Source organism: Rhinoraja longicauda, chromosome 6, assembly GCF_053455715.1.
Source record: "Rhinoraja longicauda isolate Sanriku21f chromosome 6, sRhiLon1.1, whole genome shotgun sequence".
Taxonomy (NCBI): domain Eukaryota; kingdom Metazoa; phylum Chordata; class Chondrichthyes; order Rajiformes; family Arhynchobatidae; genus Rhinoraja; species Rhinoraja longicauda.
In genome coordinates this window covers 54,402,375-54,427,742 of record NC_135958.1, presented here as the reverse complement: position 1 = coordinate 54,427,742, position 25,368 = coordinate 54,402,375, and the positions used below count along the sequence as shown (strand labels likewise).

Below are 25,368 nucleotides of genomic sequence, written 5' to 3'. Positions count from 1 at the left end.
GCAGGTCTTAGTTCATAGTTTTAGTTGGTGTGTGTTGCATTCCCAATGGTTGTTGGGAAGAAGCTGTTCCTGAACCTTGGTTTTCAGGATCCCACACATCTTCCTGATGGCAAGATTGAAAAGAGATTGTGGCCATTGTTGGAGTGGGTCCCTGATGATGCTGGCTGTCTTTTTAAGAAGTGAGAACTGAAGTTGACTATATCAGGGCAACATTTTTTTTTAATGACTTCAAATGCAGTATGTTGCCTGCTGCTTTTCAATATACACAGGAGTAAACATACATGTGTTCAGTCGACACAAGGAACTGCAGATTCCTGGAAGCTTGCGTAGAACACAAAGTGCTGGAGTAACTCGGCAGGTCAGGCAGCATCACTGGAGGACAAGGACAGGCGACATTTTGGACCAAAGAAGGGTACCAACCCAAAACGTCACTTATCCATGTCCTCCAGAGATTCACTTAAATACTCCATCACTTTGTGTTCTACACACATCCAGTACAGTTTTTGTGACTATACATGCCAGCACAGCATACCGGCATCTCCAAAAACCTAATCGTACATACTGGCGCAGCGGTAGAGTTGCTGCCTTACAGCGCCAGGGACCCAGGTTCAATCCTGACTATGGGTGCTGTCTGTACGGACTTTGTACATTCTCCCTGTGACTGCGTGGGTTTTCTTCGGGAGCTCCGGTGCTTGGTATAATTGTAAATTGTCCCTAGTGTGTGTAGGATAGTGTTAGTGTGCGGGGACTGCTGGTTAGCACGGACTCGGTGGCCCGAAGGGCCTGTTTCTGCGTTGTTTCTCTAAACTAAACTAAACTAAACTAAACCAACTGAAAGAAGCATATTTACATAGTTTCCTTTATCTTTACAGGGAGTTTTCACTCATGTTGGTGACCATTAATGCTCTGATGCTGACTGTAAAGGCCAAAGTTTTGCCTGATGTTTCCTGCTTCCATTGGCAAACAGGGCACAGCTGTCAGAGCCCTGGTTCATTAAAGTATGCCTGAACTAAGCGTGAACATCAAACTCCTGTGTGGGCGATGCTTGGGCCAGCAGAGGACCTCCTCTCCCTTGTGCTTCACACCAATTCCCCAAGCCGTGAGTCACTGGAGCAGCTGGTCCACGCGCCATTTACAACATAAACAGCTTTGCTGACCTCACTGTGAAGAAAACGTAAATTCCACGCAGAGAGGATGATCTTAACCAACTCTTGCATTTCAAACTCAAGCTTCTGTTTTTTTAGGGTTTTGGTAAAAACTGGATGAAGAAGATTCTCATTCTGGTAAATGTCCTGAGCTTTGGTTAGCTCCTACTTTAGATCACAGTACAGTACAGCACAGGAACAGGCTCTTCAACCCATAATGTCCATGCCAAACATGATGCCAGGTTAATCTCCGTTGCCTGCACGTGATCAATATGCCTGCATATCCATGTACTTATCTTAAATGCCACTATCGTATGCCTCCACCATCACCCTGGCAGTGTGCCCAGGCACCCACCACTCTCTCAGTAACTATTTTTTGCTCCTCTCACCTTAAAGCAATGCCTTCCACTCTTTAGACAATAGACAATAGACAATAGGTGCAGGAGTAGGCCATTCAGCCCTTCGAGCCAGCACCGCCATTCAATGCGATCATGGCTGATCACTCTCAATCAGTACCCCGTTCCTGCCTTCTCCCCATACCCCCTCACTCCGCTATCCTTAAGAGCTCTATCCAGCTCTCTCTTGAAAGCATCCAACGAACTGGCCTCCACTGCCTTCTGAGGCAGAGAATTCCACACCTTCACCACTCTCTGACTGAAAAAGTTCTTCCTCATCTCCGTTCTAAATGGCCTACCCCTTATTCTTAAACTGTGGCCCCTTGTTCTGGACTCCCCCAACATTGGGAACATGTTATCTGCCTCTAATGTGTCCAATCCCCTAATTATCTTATATGTTTCAATAAGATCCCCCCTCATCCTTCTAAATTCCAGTGTACACAAGCCCAATCGCTCCAGCCTTTCAACATACGACAGTCCCGCCATTCCGGGAATTAACCTAGTGAACCTACGCTGCACGCCCTCCATAGCAAGAATATCCTTCCTCAAATTTGGAGACCAAAACTGCACACATTTCCACGCTGGGAAAAAGGTTCTGACTGTCTGCCCCATCTATCCCTCTCTTAATTTTCTCCAGCATTTTGTGCCTAGCTGTTTGCTGATAAGATGCAGACACAACAATAATGCACAAAATCACACCAAGCTGGGCATGTTCCAGGTGGAGCTCAATGGGGAATATTGGGTGGCCTTTACACTGTTTCACCAACACTTTATTGGTAGAAGGGGGACTTATGAAGGTGGCGGGATAGCCAGCGCAGAACAGAGAGAGCATCACATGCAGATATTACTGTTTCACAGATAAAGCAGTGGATATGTAAGTAGGCAATCAAGAGAATTTTGGATTAAATCTGGACCCAGCCATTTGCAATGCTATCCCACAGCTCAAGGCACCTGTGTTTGATCCTGATCTTGGGTGCTGTCTGTCTGTGTGAAATTTGCACTTTCCCTCTGTGTCTGGATTGTTTACCTCCGAGTGCACTGGTTTCTTCCCCTATTCCACAGATCGTTATCGGATGCCAATCACCCTTTAAGGCAACAGGAATCAAATAGTGGTTGTTGGACATATATGGGAGGGGAATTAGTTGCATGTATGCAGGGAATTAAGCAGAAGGGAAGTGGGCCTTCGAGGAGTACTCTCCAGGGGGCTGACATGAACCAGGTGAGTGGAAGGTGGCACAGTGGTGAATCTAAAACAGGTCCAATGACCCAGGTCGAATCCTGACCACTGGTGCAGTCACTGTGACCATGCAAATTTCCTCTAGCTTCTCCGGTTTCCTCCCATATCTCTACGTCACGTGGATTAGTAGCTAGTCGGCCTCGGGCGTGTAGATGATTGGTAGAACTTGGGGAGAGAATTTCGGGAAGATAAAATGCGACTAATACATGATTAGTGTAAATGGCCACTTTATGGCCAGCATGGATCTACTGAGCCGAAGAACCTGATTCTGTGGCTTTATGAATGGCTTCCTTCTATGAGATTATAATAAGCGTTTGACATGTAATCAGGGTTACTTAGTTATAACTTAACAAACATGCAAATAAAAAGCCAATACCAGTAAAAGTGACTGAGATCTGTTTGTCAGATAATACAATCTGGCTCATTGGAGAAGCAGTTCTTACTAATTTGGCTTGCGTTGCTTAACTATTAATTGATTGCCAAATGGGTTAGTAAAGTGTCTTTGCAAGAGCAACAAGAGTCCTGCAATAAATGCCAGTCTTGCCCGTGACACACACATCCTGAGAAAGGAGAAAGTTCCCATTCTCACTGACTTTACCCAATGTACTTAATCTCCCAAAAGAAAAACACAGCAAACATCCAAAGAATGTAAAAGTCAATGACATATTCCCCCTGCGGTAATACAGCAAAGTATCGGAAGAAAAGTAAACTCCTCTGCTGTGATTCTAAACCCTGATTCAACAGATAGTTCTGTGGTCCCAATGGCAAACTAAACAAAAAGTTTTCTGGAAGTCATTAATCAGCATATTAACCGTTGTTTAAGGACGTCTCTACCACACATCTGGCAACAACATCTGGCTTTCTTCCATAATCTGAGGGACATTTATTCAGCACTTAGGTTTTTAAATTCTTAAGTTATCTTTTAAACAAATTGTGTCTAAATGCCTGTGTGCAGATTTACTCCTGGTTAGCATTGCCGCCCAGTCTGAGTACTGATAGATAGATAGAACATTGATAATTCAATGATAGTCTGAACAGGGGTCACAACCAGAAACATAGTTTTTCCATTCCCTCTACGGACGGTCCTGACCTGCTGTGTTCCTCCAGCTCTCTGTGTTTTATTTAAGCTTCTTTAAGCATTAAGATAAAGCAAAATTGATAAGTTTATAAGTTATAGAAGCAGAATGAGGCCATTCAGTCCATTAGGTCCACTCTGCAATTCAGTCATGGTTGATCTATCTTTCCCTCGCAAACCCATTCTCCTGCCTTCTCCCCATAACCCCTGACACCCGAACTATTTGTTAATCTTCGCCTTAAAAATATCCATTCACTTGGCCTCCACGGCCTTCTGTGGCAATGAATTCCACAGATTCACCACCCTCTGACTAAAGGGGCCCCAGATCTGAGGAAGGATGTGCTGGCTCTGGAGAGGGTCCAGAGGAGGTTTACAAGAATGATTCCAGGAATGAGTGGGTTAGCATATGACGAGCGTTTGACAGCACTGTGCCTGTACTCGCTGGAGTTTAGAAAGTTGAGGGGGAACCTCATTGTAACTTACAGAATAATGAAAGACATAGATAGAGTGGATGTGGAAAGGATGTTTCCACTGGTGGGAGAGTCTAGGACCAGAAGTCATAGCCCCAGAATTAAAGGGCGCTCTTTAAGAAAGGAGGTGAGGAGGAACTTCTTTAGTCAGAGGATAGTTAATCTATGGAACTCATTGCCACAAAGGGCTGTGGAGGCCAAGTCAGTGGATATTTTTAAGGCAGAGATAGACAAATTCTTGATCAGAATGGCTGTCAAGGGTTATGGGGAGAAGGCAGGAAAATGAGATTAAGAGGCAGAGATCAGCCACGATTGAATGGCGGAGTAGACTCGATGGGCCGAATGGCCTAATTCTACTCCTATAATTTGTGAACTTGTAAAGATATTCCTTCCCATCTCCTTTTATTCTGAGGCTATGACCTCCAGACCCAGACTCTGCCACTAGTGGAAACATCCTCTCCACATCCACTCTATCCAGGCCTTTCGTGAAAACACGCTAAAACATTTGGAAGTGATAACAAATAATATGAAAAAACTCAAACATAGCATACGACTAGAGAGGCAAATTAAAAGTGTAGCACAAGAGAACACCAGCAAGACTATGGTGCCATCATTGAACTCCCAGTGGTGTTTGGGAATGGTGCAGAGAGACAGATGGGGTGGGATGTGTGCGAGGTTTGGTACTTACTTTCAAGTGACTGTCTGATCACAAGTCGCCACACTCATGTCACTCGGTCCCATATCCCCATTAAATCAGTTTGCCAGAAATCCCCCATTCAGCACGATCAGTCTGAATACCTTAACCATTCTGTGATTCATTTTTTTAAATGTCTTTTAAAATAATAGCTTTTTTGTGATTAGATGGATTAAGTATGACGTGATGATGTCCATACTTTTGTTTATTCTCTATCAGAAGTGTATTCATTCATCTGTCATTTTCTGACGCCCACAGCTATCTTGTCTACACTTCTTCCCACCCTGCTTCCTGTAAAAACTATTGCCTACTCCCAATTCCTCCGTCTACGCCGCATCTGCATCCAGGATGAGGTGTTACACACTCGGGCATCAGAGATGTCCTCATTGTTTTGGAAACGAGGGTTCCCCTCTTCCATTATAGATGAGGCTCTCACTAGGGTCTCCTCTATATCCCGCAGCTCCGCTCTTGCTCCCCCTCTCCCCATTCGTAACAAGGACGCCTATTCCTTCTCTCCTGAGATGCTGCCTGACCCGCTGAGTTACTCCAGCATTTTGTGTCTACCTCACTCTTCCAAGCTCAATACATTGTTGCTTTGAATTCCAGCCAAATGCATCGGTTCAACTCATTTCATGTGCCCGTAGAGCTTGGAATCTTATCAAGGTTCGTGTTCCTTGATGTGAGTATTGCCTTTTCTAAATTAAACGCTCCTTGGTGCCCTGACTAAATTTGATTACATTGTACAAGCTTAATAACATCATACTCAACTCCTATCAATGTTATCTTGAGAAATGTTGATAAATTAAGGACTTTAAGTGAAAGCAAAATAGTTTCCTCAAGGCAAATTCTTGACTCTTTATCATGACATTCATGCTATGCAACGTTCTCTCGGTTCATATTGCACATAGCGTAGGCTTCCAGTTTACCAATTTTTATTTCTACACGCTTAAATTTTCATGATTCCCCCCCCACCAAAAACACTCTTTCCAAATACATATTTAAGTTAAGAAAGATGTGAAATGCTGGAGTAACTCAGCAGGTCAGGCAGCATCCCTGGAGAAAATGGATAGATAGTGATTTGGGACGGTACCTTCCTCAGACTGAGGAAAGATCCCGACCTGAAACATCACCTATTCCATTTTCACCAGAGTTACTGCCTGAGCCACTGATTTCATCCATAATTGTGTGTCTATCTTTGGTATAAACCAGCATCTGCAGCTCCTTTTTATTCCATTATTCAAGTTCTTTGTTCTATTTTACACCAGTTTGTTTCAGAGCGAAGAAGTAAATTGATCATGAAGGACTAGTTTGTGCCCCACGCCCTGGGGATATCTCCTTGTCAGTGTGTGTCAGGATTGTCTTAATGCTCGCTGTTGATGCAAACAACTCTTCCTCTTCCCATCTCCAGCAATACAAGTCACGGAGCCTCCCCTGAAGAGTAATATATCAGTCTTTCTTCGTGAGCTGCAGCAGTAAAATCATGGGAGTTCTTCATCTTCCCGATTAACTAAAATACACCCAAAACAAATTCTGAGGTTTCAACCTCAATTATGTCTGTCCAAGGCTGCAAGTAATTGTAACAAATCAATTCCACACTGTGAGCACTACCATTTCTCCATTTCAAAGAACATACATCATTCATGATTACCATCAACAAATTCTCCCTCCGGATATTACGTGCACAAACATTAATAGTCACCCTTCCTTCTCCAACAAACATTGTTACATTGGTAATACAGTGATTTAAATAAAAATCCATGAAACTAACAGCTTTGCTCTTAAAGTCTACAATATCATCTGGTCCTGTCAATTAGATTAGAATGTTACTAACACACAAGGGGCAATTTACAGAGGCCAATTAACCTACAAAACTGCATGTCTTTGGGATGCAGGAGGAAGTCGGAGCAGCCAGAGGAAACCCAAGTGGTCACAATGGTTTTGGTCTGGTGAGTTTTGAACCAGGGTCTTGGGCTCGGTGAGGCAGCAGCTCTACCCGCTGTGACTTTTTCTTCTTGAAGACATTTGCTGAGTGTAAATAATGGCCTTACATTTCGACGATCATTTACACCCAAGGTCATTCCTGCATTCAGAAAAACCTTGAACGAGGTTAAATTGTTGTCAAAACAAGTAATTAGGAGAAAGATTGAGATTATTAGTTTAGTATAGTTTATTACGTGTACCGAGGTACAGTGAAGAGGTTTTTGGTGCGTGCTATATAGTCAAAGAAGACTATACATCAAAAACTCATCAGTCTAAAACATTTGAAGACACAGAGTGCTGGAGTAGCTCAGCAGAACAGGCAGCATCTCAGGAAAACACGAACATGGACAGGTGACGTTTCAGATCGGGACCCTTTGTTAGTTTGTAGTTAGTTTCGTTTATTAGTATTGTCACGTGTACTGAGGTACAGTGAAAAGCTTTTTGTTGCGTGCTATACAGTCAATGGAAAGACTACATGATTACAGTCAGGGATAAAGAGTATAACGTTTAGTGCAAGATAAAGTTCAATAAAGCCTGATTAAAGATAGTTTGAAGGTCTCCAATGAGGTAGATGGAAGGTCAGGACCACTCTCTGGCTGGTGAGAGGACGGTTCAGTTGCCTGATAACAGATGGGTAGAAAATGGCCCTAAATCTGGAGGTGTGCATTATCAAATTTCTATAACCGGGATGAGACCGGTCTTTGACAATGCTGGTGTCCTCGCCGAGGCAGCGTGAAGTGCAGATGGAGTCAATGGAAGGCAGGTTGGTTTGCATGATGGTCTGGGCTACGTCCATAACTCTCTGCAATTTCTTGGATGGAGTTGATTCCAAACCATGCTGTGATGCATCCTGATTGAATGCTTTCTAAATTATCTAAATAATTAACTGAGCATCGCTGTGTGCTACCTCCTTCCCGAGATAGGTTGGTGGTAGTTTACCCCCAGTGTTCAGTAAGCTTCACTACATTGATATGGGGGATGGAGCTAGCTAACTCTGGGAAGTAGTAACACATGCTTCTTCTCTTCTGTGCAGCAGATATAACACTTTTCGAAATGTGCTCATGACTGCATTTTCGACAGTGGTCATTTGAGATTGAAACCACTGGCCTCAAAATCATTGATGTTCAACGTGAATCTTGTTCAAAAATGCATTTGAATTGAGTGTGTCTTCTGCCATGCTGTGTCAAAGTCATAACTTTCACGGCATTTTACACACTAGGCTGTGAAGCATTTCAATTGGTCATTTGTGATGTTTGGACAATAGAAACTGACAGCTAGCTATTGCATCCTTAATAATGGTAGATAGACGGCTGCGTACTGACTGGTTTCAATATATGTGAGAATTTAGAGCTTAGGTTGTTTGGCTGATCAAGCACATTCTTCCAAAGAGACTTCCTGTGGCCACACAGTCATAATCTCCATCTTCATAAACTGGTTTGTGATTTTTTTTTCTATCTGCCTTCCATTCCTATGTTTCCTACACATAAGAAACCTTCTGTTCATATCATTTAAACTTTAGACTTTAGAGATACAGCGTGGAAACAGGATGAGTCCGCATCGACCAGCGATCACCCTGTACACTAGCACTATCCGACTCACCAGGGAGTTTACAATTTACAATTTTTACTGAAGCCAATTAATCTGTAAACCTGTTAGTCTTTGGAACGTGGGAGGAAACTGGAGCACCCGGAAAAAACCCATTGGGTCACAGGTAGAACCGTGCAAACTCCGTACAGACAGCGCCCGTGGTCAGGATCGAACCCGGGTCCCTGGCGCCGTAAGGCAGTAACTCTACCGCTTCACCACTCTGCTGCCCTTTCTTGCAAGCATACATAATACACAAAGGAATAATTGGCAATCTCACTTCAACAGGTCACAGGATGTTGGGGGATAGGGAACAGGATCACTGCCATGTTAGTGTGGTCATCATGTACTTTTGAGGTACTTTACCAGAACAAAACGGAGGGATCACACTGGGCTTGGTTGACATCTTCCAGAAATAGAAGTTTCACTGCTAATTGGATAACTTTGCAATTTTATCAGCCACATACAGATAAGGATATTACAAATCTACATGCCTACACTGAAATTCCAAACTGTCAGTTAAAGTTCAAAGATTTAAACATACTTGGGTTTTTTTAACAGAATACCCGGGGAGTGATTTTATACAATGTCAGTTGGGGAGTGCTTTTAGTCCATTCCTTCAGTGCTATAAATCATCGCACACCAACTACAAAACTACTTTTCAACATATCTCCATACAGGCCACTGACAGAATGAGTTCAACTCATTTCCTGAAATGTCCTCAGGAGAGATAAAGAAAACCGTTTCCCTGGATTGGAATCTGGTCAAAGTTACAGCTCGACAACCGAAATGGAACGAAAAGAAACATAGGTAACATTATCAGAAATAAATGTTGTGTGTCAGCTTCCAGCTTTTTCTTTGCTATGCAAAGAATTTACTGTGCTAATGAAGAGCAACTTTCAGACTCCAGAGTGATTCTTCTCACTAGTTTTAAGTCAAGAATGTGAAATGAGATCCTTCATCAAGGCACGAAGATTAACACATTTACCTGGTTGCCCATAATCCTCCTAGAAAGGCATGCATGATGTTATATGAATGAATGAATGAATAAGTTTATTGGCCAAGTATGTACACATACAAGGAATGTGCCTTGGTGCTCCGCTCGCAAGAAAAAACACAAACATACAGTAAAGAATTAAGAATAAAGCATAAAACATTAAACCATCAAGAATACAATATTAGTTTAAACATGTGAGTGAAATAGACCAGAGCAAAAAGAGCCTACAGACTTTTGGTTATTGAATAGAGCTACTAGTTGCGGAAAAAAAGCTGTTTTTATGTCTGGCTGTGGCTGCTTTGACAGTCCGGAGTCGCCTTCCAGAGGGAAGTGCTTAAGAGTTTGTGGCCAGGGTGAGAGGGGTCAGCGAAGAAATACCTATTATATACCTGTAGTTTAGTTTAGTTTATCATTGTTATTTGTACCAAGGTAGCTTTTTGTTGCTTGCTATCCAGTCAGCAGAAAGACTATACATGAATACAATGTTATTTTAATGAAAGAATGAACTCTTAAAATACTGGTAAGTGGGAAACTGAATTTTATATCTAAAAGTGATGAAGAAAGATCAAGTATTAATTGATGCAATTTAAACTCCATACAAACGGCACCTGTAGTCAGGATCGAACCAGGGTCTCTGGTGCTGGAAAGCAGCAACTCTACCAAGAACAGAATGCGACCATTGCGACTACATTGAACAGTTTGTAACTGTCAGCGCCCTATACTCTTTGTACTCTGCATGCTTTGTGAATGGCAATAGACAATAGACAATAGGTGCAGGAGTGGGCCATTTGGCCCCTCGGGCCAGCACCACCATTCAATGTGATCATGGCTGATCAGTCTCAATCAGTACCCCGTTCCTGCCTTCTCCCCATACCCCCTGACTCCGCTATCCTTAAGAGCTCTATCTAGCTCTTGGTATTCAAAACAAAGAATTTCACTGTGACATGTCACATGTGATAATAAAGTATCATTCATTCATTCATTCATTCATTCATTCATTCATTCATTCATTCATTCATTCATTCATTCATTCATTCATTCCTTCATTCCCTCATTCATTGATACATTGTCCATGCCGAGCATGATACCAGGTTAAACACATTTCCTTCTGCCTGCATCTGATCCATATCACACAACTTCTTGCATATCTGTGTGCCGATCCTAAAGCCTCTATCATGTCTGCTTCCACCACTGCTGCTGGCCACGCATTCCAGGCACCCACCACTCTCTGTGTAAAAAAAACTCACCTTAAAGCTATGCCCTGTTGTCTGACAGTTTCACCCTGGGGAAACAGGTAATACCTGAGGTTTTTAGATAGGCACGTGGGAGTGCAGGGAGTAGAGGGATATGGATCATGTACAGGTAGATGATCTGTTTAACCTGGCGTCATGCTTGGCATAAACATCGTGGGCCGAAGGGCCCGTTCCTTTGCTGGACTGTTCCATGCTCTCTGGGTGAAAGTTTGGGAGAGACAGACTTCAGGGAACGGAAAGAGATGGAAGACAGAGAAATAGAAACATTTTTAAAAATTGAACAAAAAGGAGAGCATGGTATTTTAACTACACATGAATAATGTTCCAGTTAAATGGTGCAGGGTTTTAAATCTTGGAAATAAAATAGACGATTGTTGACAGACTTAAGAAAAAGAAGTAATCAAACTTACCGTGTTCTAGCTGAGTCCATGTCCAATACTAGTTTTGCTAAATGTTTTCTCTGTTTTTGGATATTGGGGATGTCCACCTAAAGAACAGAAACAAATATATTTTGTTGTTTTCTTTCTTTGTTCAAACAGAATCTTTTAGCTGCTTAGAAACAGAGAAGGCACTTTTAATGTTGTAAACTCTCAAATGAAGATTCCAATCACAGACAATGTGAAGATCAGGTCATCGCAACAGTTATATTATTCAGGTGTAACGTCCGCTGAATGTGCCATCTGATACTGGAGTATAAATGTTTATGATAAAGAATCCATATTCCAAATGATGACTGGGAGAGAATTCTGTCCATGTTCTCCAGCATAACTTTATGGGATAATTTATGCTGTAGAACAGGAGTTATTCCAGGGAACGTGTTAAAGTCCACGTTAATGCAGGGACAGCTTGGTTTAGTTGAGAGATATCGCAGGGAAACAAACTCTTCAGCCCACCGTGTCTACGCCAAACACTGATCACCCGTATGCACGCGTTCAATGTTATCCCACTTTCGCATCCGTTCCCTTCACACCAGGGACAATCTACGGAGGCCAGTTAACCTACAAACCCGCGCGTCTTTGGAATGTGAGAGCAAACTGGAGCACCAGGAGAAAATCCACATGCTCACAGGGAGAACGTGCAAACTCCACACCGACAGCACCCAAGGTTAGGTTGGAACCTGGGTCTCTGGCGCTGTGAGGCCGCAGCCCCACCAGCTGCACCACTGTGCCGCTGACGAATAGGGGTGGGAAAGGGGTGAAGGAAGGTTGGACAGACCACGGTTGTGTACACTGCAATTCAGCAGAATACGAGGGTAAGATCCTGTTGGGTTTCAGCAGAGTTAGGACCAGAGGCCGTGGCCTCAGAATAAAAGGACATACCTTTAGAAAAGAGATGAGGGGAAATTTCTTTAGTCAGAGGATGGTGATTCTGTGGAATTCATTGCCACAGACGGCTGAGGAGGCCGCCAATGGATATTTTTAAGGTGGAAATTGATAGATTCCTGATTAGTAAGGGTTATGGGGAGAAGGCAGGAGAATGGGGTTGAGAGGGAAAGATAAATCAGTCGGGTCGAGATCCTTCAATTGACTTTGGTAAAAAATTTAATTGTCCCTAGTGTGTAGGCGTAGTGCCTCACACTACACTAGTGCTAGTGTACGGAGATCACTGGCCGGTGTGGACACGGTGGGCGGAAGGGCCTGTTTTCAAACTGTATTTCTAAAGTCTAAAGTAAAGTAAATACAAGAAGCAATTTGTGCTTGTATAATACCTTGTGAATAATAAAGACATTTCAATGCCAACACAAGGAGCTGCAGATGCTGGTTTACAACAAAAAAAAAGAAGATTCCTATCACATACAATACAAAGATGAGGTAATGAAAACATTTAAATTATTTAGCTTTAAAATTCACTTGAATGTGCTATCTAATACCGGAGAATACTGTGTTTTGATAAAGATTCCATATTCAAAATGATGACAGGGAGAGAATTTTGTCTGTGTTCTCTCAAATACCGAACTTGTTCATAAAATGATTAAAACTACAGAACTAGTTATATCAAGAAATATGATGAAGTCTACATTAATGCAGTGGTAAGTGTTGACTAATAAATGCACTTTAATCAGTGCACTTGACACAAGCATTAGCTCACAAATTTTGACACTAAGTTTCATAAGGAGGCTTTATAAACAAAAAAACACGGTGAAACAGGAAAGAGGAAAGAGGAAATGCATTGATAAAGGGTGAGCTTAAGGGAGCGAATTTGATAGCTTAGGACTAAGGCTGCTGAATTCACAGCCCATTTTAAAGGGGCAACTACATTTAGGAGAGTGTGGTTCATCCATAGGAATGTCAAGTTGGAGATGACAGCAACAGGGAAAAGCGGGGAGTGGATGGAGATGATAAAGTGGCAGGGATTTATAAAATGAAGGTGTTACTTAAACCACCTCGATCAATATGTACAAGAAAGATATATTGTAAAGTAAAGTACAAGAAGTCAAATTTGGCAAATTTGGGTGACCTCAGGTTTACGGAAGGTATTGTGAGGTTAAGAATGCTGTAAAAAAGACAATATGTGTAGGAAGGAACTGCAGACGCTGGTTTACACCGAAGATAGACACAAAATGCTGGAGTAACTCAGCGGGTCAGGCAGCATCTCTGGAGAGAAGGAATGGGTGATGTTTCGGGTCGAGACCCTTCTTCAGATTGAACGTCAGGGGAGAGGTGCTGGGCAAGGGCAAGGTGTGAACACAACAGATCAAAGCAGATGTTCAAGGAAATGTAGAATGGTTCATTGTTAGCTGAGGACAAGGTGACAATGAAGCATACAAACAGTAAAATTACAGGAGGACAGTGAAACTAATTAGAGAACTAGGGTGGGGGAGGGACAGAGAGTGAGAGAGGGATTTTGTGTCAATCTTCAAAAAGACAATAAGGTAACTGGACCTCCACGAACATCTCAGAGCATTTCTTACCTCAGCTAACACAAACAATGGCTCAATCACATCCCTTTCTATCTGTTGCTCAAACAGGATGAGTTCCTGGGCTAGGCTGTCCTCTGTGTCTCCACACATCTTCAGCATCTTCCTGCACAATAGAAGGACAGAGATCATTTTTGTATAATCGCAAATAACGATCAATCACCAAGTAGACTGTGCCCCGGTGAAACATTGAATTGAATTGAATTGAATACATTTATTGGCCAAGTACGTACACATACACGGAATGTGCCTTGGTGCTCCGCTCGCAAGTAACAGCACGAACATACAGTAAACAATTGAGAATAAAGCATAAAACATTAAAACATTAAGAATAAAACATTATAGTTTAAACATGTGAATGACATAAACCAGAGCAAAAGGAGGCTACAGAGAAATAAACCAGAGCAAAAGGAGGCTACAGAGGAAACAAAAAGAGGCCTACAGAGGAAACATGTTCTTCTCTTACTCTCCATTTATTTTTAACTTTAATCAAAAAGCAACATGGGTTCCATCTGCATGTTTGCAACCTTCCAGAAGCAACAGAAACATTTTTGTAGCTTGTATACATTTCCTATTTCGTATAAAGGAAGCTGGAGGTATATTCGGGAGAATTTTAGTCAGTCCCTTTTAGCCAAATGCGGGTGCATCATATTGCACTGATCAAGAAGCTATTGACAAAGTACATTATGGACAATTGAAATGTTATATAAATAAGTGATAAACATGCCGGTGGACATCTTATCATCTTAACCAATAACCTACAAGTTATTATTTCTACAATAACCTGTACAAAACTCTGTTCTACACAAATGTTCAAACCGTTTTAGCTCGGTGGAGCAAGTATTAGTCAGCAGGATGTTTGACATTAACATTTCAGAAGATATCAACATTGAGTAAAACTTTAAAAAAACTCTTAATGTGAGGACAGCAGAATGGCACAGCTGGTAGAGCTGCTGCTTCACTGCGCCAGAGACCAGGATTCGATCTTGACTTCGGGTGCTGTCCGTGCGGAGTTTGCACGTTTTCTGTGCCGCCCGAGTGCAGAATAAAGTGTCGCAGCTTTGCAAATATAGAGAAAGTGCAAGTTCAAAAAACGCATGATCACTAGGTGGGAAGGCTGGGAGATCGAGAATACACCCTGAGCTTATGAGAGAACCATTCAGTAATCTGATAACATTAGAATATTTGATACAGTTCTGCTCAGCTCATTAAGGGAAGGATGTGGAAGTTTTGGAGAGGGTGCAGCAGAGGTTTACCAGAACGCTGCCTTAGTTAGAGGGCATTAGCTGCAAGCAGCGGTTTGACATACTTGGATTGTTTTCACTTGAGCATTAGTTGCTGAGGGTATATAAATTCATCAGTGACATTGTTAGGGTAGACAGAACCTTTTTCTCAGGGCAGTAAAGTCGAAGACTAATGACATTGTTTGAAGGTGAGAGGGGCAAGGTTTAAAGGAGATGTGCTAGGCATGTTTTTTAAACAGGGGGTAGTGGGTGCAGGAGCACACTGCCGGGGGTGGTAGTGGAGGCAGTTACAATAGTGGCTTTTAGATAGGCATGTGGGTTTGCAGGAAATGTCAGAATATGGATCATGTGCAGGCAGATGAGATCAGATCCACCTAACATCATGTTCCGCACAGACATGGTGGGCCGAAGGGCCTGCCCCTGTGCTGTACTTTCCGATGCTCTATATTCTAAATAAACAGCGGAGAAGAAGCTTCCAACTGTAAATTGCGGTTCGTGGTCTGCAGCAGGGGTATTTGGTGTGGGGGGGGGTCGATTTTTGGGGTATGTTGAAAGTATAACATTAGATTATATGGAGAAAGACACTGACAAGAATACTCTCAGAGCTAGTGCTTTGCTATGCTTAAACATCCTCCTATGTCATAAGGAAATATGAAGCAGTATATTTATTACTGTTTAAGGGATTTTGCTATGTGTACATTAGCCATCATGTTTGCTACATAAAGGCATTTAAATAATTCCAGAGGATGTAAAATGTGCTATATTATCTTGATGAATTGATAAGATGCTACATCAATGCCAAGGTTTGTCTTTCTTCTGCAGATTATTGACAACCGATGTTATCGAGATATAGGACGGTCGCTGCATTATTCTGGAGAAGTCTACAATTGAAACAAAAACCTAGCTCTTGTACTTTGAAAGTCATCTTGTATTGCTATCCACAGCAGATTGTGACATTGTCAAAAATACTTCCCTTAGAGTCATAGAGTTGAAACAGGTCCTTTGGCCGAACTTGCCCACACCGACCAACATGCCCCATCTACACCAGTCCCACTTGCCTGCGTTTGCCCCATATCCCTCTAAATCTATCCCATCCATTTACCTGGCTAAATGTTTCTTAAATGTTGTGACAGTACCTGCCTCAACTACCTCCTCCAGCAACTCGTTCCAGATACCACCACCCTTTAGTAATAAAGTTACCCCTCAAGTTCACTTTAAATTTTTCCCCCTTCACCTTAAACCTATGTCCTCTGGTTCTCGATTCCCCCGATTCTGGGCAACAAACTGTGCATTTAGCCGGTATATTCCTCTCATGATTTTGTACACCTCTATAAGATCACCCCCATATCCTCCTACGCTACAAGGAATAAAGCCCCAGCCTGCTTAACCTCTCCCTATAGCTCAGTCCCTCGAGTACTGGCAACATCCTCGTAAATCTTCTCTGAACCCTTTCAAGCTTTACAACATCTTCACTGAATCCTTTCAGGCTTGACAACATCAAGCTTCCTCTTTGTTTCTACATTTCTCTTTTAGATTTACCAGAAACTGCCAGATGCAAACTGATGCACAGGACGTGTCTAGAAAATGATTTGAATGTACAGTTCTCTGCATGTGCACTTTATGAAAACATATAAGGTATGACAAGGCTCTTCAATGTGATGAGAACGAGTCCTTACAGCAAGGCCACAGCTATGATCATTGGCTTGATTTTAGTCTTAACTGCACATACAGCGTAACTCGTGTTGTTTAGTCCAAATATAACCCATGGAGATCCAGCCGCTACAAGCTGCAGCCAAGACTTTGGCCAAAGCTAACAGAACGCATCATCCTGGGTGGGTCAGATTGAAAACTGGCTTTGAAACTGTGCACCGTGTTTAACTACCAAGTTTAATTTTGGGTGATGCAACCCAAAACTAACTTCGAAGCTTCCAGCTTGGGAATTATGGTTACGCTCTAGATCATTACACGTCTGAAACTGCTGGCGTAGTATATCTGACCACACCACAGGGTAGCAAATTTCAAAGCATTCTTTAAGTAGAAATCGAAGGTATTTATTCACAAAATGCTGGAGTAACTCAGCAGGTCAGGCAGCATCTCAGGAGAGAAGGAATGGGCGACATTTCGGGTCGAGACCCTTCTTCAGACTGAAGAAGGGTCTGAAGAAGGGTCTGGACCCGAAACGTCACCCATTCCTTCTCTCCTGAGATGCTGCCTGACCTGCTGAGTTACTCCAGCATTTTGTGAATAAATACCTTTGATTTGTACCAGCATCTGCAGTTATTTTCTTACACTTTAAGTAGAAATGGTTACTGAAAACCACTCTCTTTTAGTTCACACTATTCAACAGACAAATAGATCACTTGACCTGTTGCTAATTTACTTTAGTTTAGTTTAGTTTAATTTAGTTTACAAATACAGCGTGGAAACAGGCCCTTTGGCCCACCGAGCCCACACAGACCACCGATCACCTGTGCACTAGTTCTTTGCTACCCTACGTTTGCATCCTACATACTAGGGGCACTTTACGGAAGCCAATTAACCTGCAAACTTGCATGTCTTTGGGATTTGGGAGGTAACCAGAACACCCGGAGAAAACCCACGCGGTCACAGGAAGAACGAATAAACTCCATACAGACAGTACCCGTAGTCACGATCGAACCCAGATCGCTGGCACTGTGAGGCAGCAACTTTACCGCTGCGGTCTTGTGTCTTGAGTATTATTTTTGAAGTTTAACAGGCACAGAACCGTCACAAGTAACAGATGACTTGATGAAAATAGCCGTTTAGCTCACGTAACTTACCAAACGTCCAGTTGTAGTGTATAATTCCATCAGACCATATCTCAACATTTTCTATTCCAGAATTTCTTATTACCAGTTCTTTATTTGTACACAAAAAGGTGTCGGTGCACATGATTAATAATCATAGTGTTACGTGGTGGGAGAACAAAATAATTTAACTTTTATAGTTCAACTTTTTTGGGGTTGCCAGAGTGGTGTACCAGTGAATATTGCACAAAGGAATTAATTGAATTAAATGTAACATCTCCGAGATTGTGGGTGACACAAAGCTGGGTGGCAATGTGAGCTGCGAGGAGGATTCTATGGGACTGCGGGGTGACTTAGATAGGTTGGGTGAGTGGGCAGATGCATGGCACATGCAGTATAATGTACAGCAGGCAGTGAAGAAAGCAACTGGCATGTTGGCCGCCATAGCAAGAGGATTGAGTATTGGAGCAAGGAGGTCCCACTGCAGTTGTACAGGGCCCTGGTGAGACCACACCTGGAGTATTATGTGCAGTTTTGGTCTCCTAATTTGAGGGAAGACATTCTTGCTATTGAGGGAGTGCAGGGTAGGTTCACCAAGTTAATTCCCGGGATGGCGGGACTGACATATGATGAAAGAATGGGTCAACTGGGCTTATATTCACTGGAATTCAGAAGGATGAGAGGGGATTTGAAAGAAACATATAAAACTCTTAAGGGTTTGGACAGGCTAGATACAGGAAAAATGCTCCCGATGTTGGGGGAGTCGAGACCAGGGGTCACAGTTTAAGAATAAGGGGTCGGCCATTTGAGTTGAGGAAAAACATTTTCACGCAGAGAGTTGTGAATCTGTGGAATTCTCTGCCACAGAAGGCAGTGGAGGCCAATTCACAGGATATTCTCTAGAAAGAGTTAGATATAGCTCTTAGGGCTAACGGAACCAAGGGATATGGGGAGAAAGCAGGAACGGAGTACTGATTTGGATGATCAGCCATAATCATATTGAATGGCGGTGCTGGTTCGAAGGGCTGAATGGCCTACTCCTGCACCTATTTTCCACGCTATGTTTCTATGATAACGTTAACATATGCTTGTTTAAGCTGAAGAAGTGTTAACTATTTGAACTTCAATCTACTCTACAATTTCAAGGAGCATATTATTGCTACTCTCTGAGCGCTACACATAAACCAGTCATGAAACCTTCAAACTTTCCAGTGTTGAACAACACAGATTAATATCCAACAACTCTTCTTTCCTTTTGGAATATAAATATCATTAGTTGGCAGATGTATTCAATATGATTAGATCATTTGTATCGAGTCTACAATGTCAAATCAAGTATTTAAATGGCTTACCCTAGCAAAGAGTCTTCACCCAGAATTGTCGATCCTTCCACTAAACACTGGGCCAATGTTGTTAATGGTAGCTTCTTCTGCTGGAAAAGTCAACATGATTTATAATTACATCTGATCGGCTGTGATTACCAGGCCTGATAATGTAGCTAATACCCTGTTTCTTTTTAGACTTTAGAATTTAGAGATACAGCGCGGAAATAGTCGCTGGCCACTATTTACTATTACATTTGGTAACTTTGCTACCACAATTTTTTTTAAACTTCCATAATTTGATCGTTAACTAATTGATAATAAATTGCTTATTACATTTACAATTAACTGCATCTAGTATACCAGTAAGATGTTAATTTTAAATGAAATATTGCAGCGACAGGAAAAGCATACAAGCAGGGAAGTCACGACCATTATAAATCAACATTTCAGGAGAGTACTCTTCTTTAAAATTATATTTTGCAGGTGCATAGACAGACACTTATTGCTGTGTGGAATGGAATTTATGGGGATAAGTAATATTCAGTTTCAGTGATAGCTTAGTTTAGTTTAGTGAGGAGATACAGCATGGAAACAGGCACTTCAGCTGCTGAGTCCATGCCGACTATCAATCCCCGTTCACACTCGTTCTAAGTTATCCCACTTCCACATTCACGACCTACACTAGGGTCAATTTACAGAAGCTCATTAAACTACAAACTCGCACACCTTTGGGATGTGGGAGGAAACTGGAACACCCGGAGGAAACCCACACAGTCGCAGGGAGAGCGTGCAAACTCCACACAGACAGTACTCGAGATCAGGATCCAACCTGGGTCTTCGGTGCCGTGAGACAGCAACTCTACCAGTTGCGATACTATGCCACCCTAGGATGGTATAGAATGATCGAACCATATCTGCTATTTATTCACAAAATGCTGGAGTAACTCAGCAGGTCAGGCAGCATCTCGGGAGAGAAGGAATGGGTGACGTTTCAGGCCGAGACCCTTCTTCATTAAGCAAAACGTTAAGTGCTGGAGGAAGTCAGTGGTCTGAAGAAGGGTCCCAACCCAAAGCACGGCCTGTCCATTCCCTGCACAGATGCTGCCTGACCTGTTGACTTCTTCCAGCACCTTGTGTTTGGTTCAAGATTCCAGCACCTGCAGTTCCTTGTTCCTCCAATCAGTTGCCAATTAGTCATAGGTTCTCAATCAGAACAAAAAAACGTTAAATAGATAATCTGTTCAATAACATCAATGCTGATCTTTTACATTCCTGCACTAGTCTTATATTTCTTGATTCTCTTAATATCTGAAAATCTAATGACTACTGCCTTCAATGGAAAGGAAAAAAACAGTAAGGTATATTATGGGCTCCCCACTGAATAATAGCAAAAGTTATCTCTTCCAGATTACCAAAACGTTCTTCTAAAAGTGGATGCCATTGAGGGGAAACAAGGAACTGCAGATGCTGGTTTACAAAAAAATACACAAAGTGCTGGAGTAACTCAGCAGGTCAGGCAGCATCTCTGTAGAAGATGGATAGGTGATGTTTTGGTTTCCTCTGACGAAGGTTCCTGATCTGAAGCATCACTTTAGTTTATTTTAGTTTAGAGATACAGCATGGCAACAAACCCTTCGGCCCACCAAGTCCACGCCAACCAACAATCACCCCTACATTAGTTCTATCCAACACACATAGGGACAATTTACAAAAGCCAATTGCCTACAAACTTGCAGGTCTTTGGAATGTGGGAGGAAACTAGACCACCCGGAGAAAACTCACGTGGTCACAGGGAGACCGTACAAACTCCGTACAGACAGCACCCGTGATCAGGATTGAACCCGGGTCTTTGGCGGTGGGAGGCAGCAACTGTGCCGCCCCTATCCTGTTCTCCAGAGAGGCAACCTGACCCGCTGAGTTATTGCAGCACTCTGACTCTGCCATTGAGTGGGGCTCCTTTCATTTCAGACTAAAATGCATATGCATCTGATGCAACAATACAACAATGTTCTGGGTTACCAAACAAGGGAAGAAAAGTTTGGCAAAGAGTTTGGGTTAGCATCGTTTACAGATCATTTCTCAGAGGCCCGCTCGTGTATACGGTCGGACACATCAGTGGACAGTAATTAATGGAAAACTTACGGATCGTTTGTCGGTGTCCACACCTTGTTGTCCCTGGAGACATGCTGTGAGCTTTTTATGAGTGCTGTGAGACACTTGTTTTACCAGCTCTAGACGTTTCTCCACCTATTTAATGAAAAAGTTTTTACAGTGAGGACGCAATAAACAAAATCAAAATCACGTAAACCGAACGGGATGCAGATCGATTTTTTCTCTATTCACATTTCATGTTAAACAACGCACTTTAGACATTAGACTTTAGAGATACAGTGCAGAAACAGACCATTCAGTCCACCGAGTCTGTGCCGACCAGCAATCAGCCCGTACTCTAGCACTATCCTAAATACCAGGGACAATTTACAATTTCACAGAAGCCAATTAACCTACAAACCTGTATGTCTTTGGAGTGTGGGAGGAAACCGGAGCACCTGGAGAAAACCCACGTGGTCACAGGGAGAACGTACAAACTCCGCACAGACAGCACCCATAGTCAGGTTCGAACCTGGGTCTCTGGCGCTGGAAGGCAGCAACTCTACTGCTGTGTCACCATGCGGCTCAATAAATTAATTCTGCAATATTGATTTGGAGGTTTCAAATCTCCACTTCAAACATTTGGCAGTATTTTGTAACAATGAATCTCTTTTCATATCCCAAGTATTTGACAGCATGTCAAGGTTACTTGCTGCAGTAAGGACAATCAAAGTCTGCAACATGAGTGCGTCAACTCTCCCACCTACCTCAAGCATCATTTATCCTTTCTAACCCCAATAAAGAGGTGACCTAAAATAGCTCACCGTGAACGACACAGACAACTGATGGCGCCCAACCCAGCCAACTCGTTCTGTGTTAGATACAGGAGTGGATCTGCAATCATGCATTATAATCGCTCCATTCTTTCAAATCTCTACTCCTGCAGCAACATGTCTTTCTTTAACTATGCTATCTGTACACTGTGGATGGCTCAGTTGCAATCATGTATTGTCTTTCTGCTGACTTGTTAGCATGCAGCAAAAGCTGTACACACTGTACCTTCGGTACACGTGACAATAAACCAAACTAAAACTCTCAATATATTACTCTGTCTTGAGTGATAGGGGTGGCACAGTGGTGCAGCAGCAGAGTTGCTACCTTACAGCTCCAGAGCCCCGGGTTCAAACCTGACTACGGGTGCTGTCTGTGTGGAGTTTGTATCTTTTCTATGTGTCCGTGTGGGTTTTCTCCGGGTGCTCCGGTATCCTCCCACACTCCAAAGACGTACAGGTTTGCAGGTTAATTGTCTTTGGTAAAAAAAAATGTAACTGACCCTAGTGTGTAGGGTAGTGTTAGTGTACGGGGTGATTGCTGGTCGGCGCGGACTCGGTGGGCTGATTCTGCTCTGTATCTCTAAAGTCTAAAGTGAGTGACCAGGAAAGATTCGACTAAAGGCACAATAACTCTTGATCAGCCAGGTTATGAAGGAGTTAATGTAAAACACGTTGAAACACGTATAAAATTAATCAAACTATTGGGACCAAACTTACCACGTGGACATGTATGTTTGTTTGAGCATTGCTTTACAATGGTGGCTTTCAGTATTTGATAACTACAGGTGTGAGGGATTATGGGTAGATGGCAGGATATTAAGAGGAACCATGATCAGCCATGATAGAATGACAGAGTAGACTTGATGGGCCGAATGGCCTAATTCTGCTCCTATCACTTATGGACATGAACTTTCTTCAATTTTTCAGACAACGATTGAAAATTGTTTTCAATGGTCACAACTATACATTTCCATTCACAAAGCTTTGCAAATTACTAACAGGTTACATGACTAGTCTATAAATTAGCTTAAAAAGGTTTAACTGATTCAGTTCTAATGTATGCATTGTGCACACTAATTGAAGTTAATGCACTATTACTGTGCTCTCGCTGTAGTTAATACACTAACGTGGTAGTCTCACTGTATTCTCCAGAAGCTCTTTGGAGATGGGCTTCTAAGCCTGCCTATGGACCTTTTTAAAGCTAGGGGGAAGTCTTTGAAAGTTTACACATTTAACCCACAAACCAGTCAATTAGCTGTCGTTTAATTTACTATCAACTCTATTTTTAATGTTGAGCATTTACTGTTGTCGAGTAACAGTAACTACTTTTATAACAACAATAATATAATGCAATTTTGGTCTCTATACCGAACAAGTAGGAGCAATGGAGCAGTGATTCCTCTGTAGTGGTGGGTGTCTTTTGAGAGTAATTCATCCATTATCAATGAAGAGATCTTCTCATTAAAACATGGAGATTGAAAGGGGGGGGGGGGGGGGTTACAAGGCAGAAGTTTGGAGCTGTAATATCCTTATGAAAGAACTATGCGTGATTTTGGACTGAGATTAAGAGAAATTTCTTGACACAAAGGGTTGTAAATCTTTGGTGTGCTCAGTCTCAAAGAGTTATGGCTATACAGTCACTGAGACTGTATGGTCACTGAGACTTCTATATTTGTATGAAGTAAGGGAATTAAAATTAGCCATGAAGTAGAAAAATAGATGGTAAGAATTTCAATGGATATTTTAAAAAATGGTTAAAACAATGAACCTTGATCCCATCGAATCTGAGGAATTAGTAATTGAAAATAAGGGGATGGCTGATGTATTAAATATATATTTTGCATCAAGCATAGTCATAGTTATACAGCATGGAAACAGGCCCTACAACCCAACTTGTCCACACCGACCAATGTGCTCCATCTGCACTAGTAGTACCTCCCCACGGCTGGTCCATATCCCTCTAACTATCCTATCCATGTACCTGTCCAATTGTCTCTTAAACGTTGCGATAGTCCCTCCCTCAATTACCTCCTCCGGCAGCTCGTTACACATGCCCATCACCCTTAGTGTAAAAAAGTTACCCCTCAGGTTCCTATTAAATCTTTCCCCCCCTCACCTTAAACCTATGTCCTCTGGTTGTTGATTCTCCTACTCCAGGCAAGAGACTGTAGATTTACCCAATCTATTCCTCTCATAATTTTGTTCACCTCTACAAGATCACCCCTCACCCTCCTGCGATCCAAGGAATAGAGTCCTAGCCTGTTCAACCTCTCCCTATAGCTCAGACCTTCAATTCCTGGCAACATCCTGGTAAATCTCCTCTGCACCCTTTCCAGCTTGACAACATCTTTCCTATAACATGGTGCCCAAAACTGAACTCTGAGTGAGGCCTCACCAATATTTTATACAACTGCAACATAACCTCCCAACTTCTATACTCAATATTCTGACTGATGATGCTTCCACTAGTGGGGGAATCGAGGACTAGAGGCCACAGTCTCAGAATTAAAGGATGTTCTTTTAGGGAGGAGATGAAGAGGAATTCCTTTAGTCAGAGGGTGGTGAATCCATTGAATTCTTTGCCACAGAAGGATGTGCAGGCCGTCAATGGATATATTTAAGGCAGAGATAGATAGATTCTTTATTAGTAAGGATGTCAGAGGTTATGGGGAGAAGGCAGGAGAATGGGGTTAGGAGGGAGAGATAGATCAGCTATGATGGAATGGCGGAGAAGACTTGATGGGCCAAATGGCCTGTCTGCTCCTATAATAGACAATAGACAATAGGTGCAGGAGGAGGCCATTCGGCCCTTCAAGCCAGCACCGCCATTCAATGTGATCATGGCTGATCATTCTCAATCAGTACCCCGTTCCTGCCTTCTCCTCATACACCCTGACTCCGCTATCCTTAAGAGCTCTATCTAGTTCTCTCTTGAATGCATTCAGAGAATTGGCCTCCACTGCCTTCTGAGGCAGAGAATTCCACTCTGAGGCAGAGAATAAGCTATGAACTTCTGAACCCATCATTCATCTTTATGATCTCATGGTCAAAGTGCCGAAAGCCATTTTGACCATCCTATCTACCTGTGATGCCACTTTCAATGAGCTATGTGCCTGCACTCCTAGATCCCTCTGCTCGACAACATTCCCTAGAGCCCTGCTGTGCACTGTGTAGGTCCTGCTGTCTTCATTAGAATATAAGTAACATCCCAGACATAGATGCAAATTAGGAATTGGAAAAAAAGGAGGAACTCGGGAAAATTATAATCTGAGAAAGTAGTACTGAGCAAACTGATGCAGCTGTGATACTGACTGGCATCATCCATAGGTCTTAAAAGCTGATGCATGAATTTAATTTTCC

At 42.5% G+C, this 25,368-nt stretch overlaps 1 protein-coding gene across 11 annotated transcripts in view; it reads right to left on the bottom strand.

The window, feature by feature from the left end:
• LOC144594466 (rho GTPase-activating protein 44-like) overlaps positions 1–25,368 on the bottom strand; it is a 261,024-nt gene that overhangs the window by 71,519 nt on the left and 164,137 nt on the right. For all 11 annotated transcript variants that reach the window (XM_078400964.1, XM_078400970.1, XM_078400973.1 and 8 more), the window contains exons 3-6: positions 21,227–21,331; positions 19,112–19,191; positions 13,742–13,853; positions 11,241–11,317 (exon numbers count right to left, since the gene is read on the bottom strand). In XM_078400964.1, coding sequence (XP_078257090.1) covers positions 11,241–11,317; positions 13,742–13,853; positions 19,112–19,191; positions 21,227–21,331 — 374 coding nt within the window. The remainder of the gene's footprint in view (positions 1–11,240; positions 11,318–13,741; positions 13,854–19,111; positions 19,192–21,226; positions 21,332–25,368) is intronic.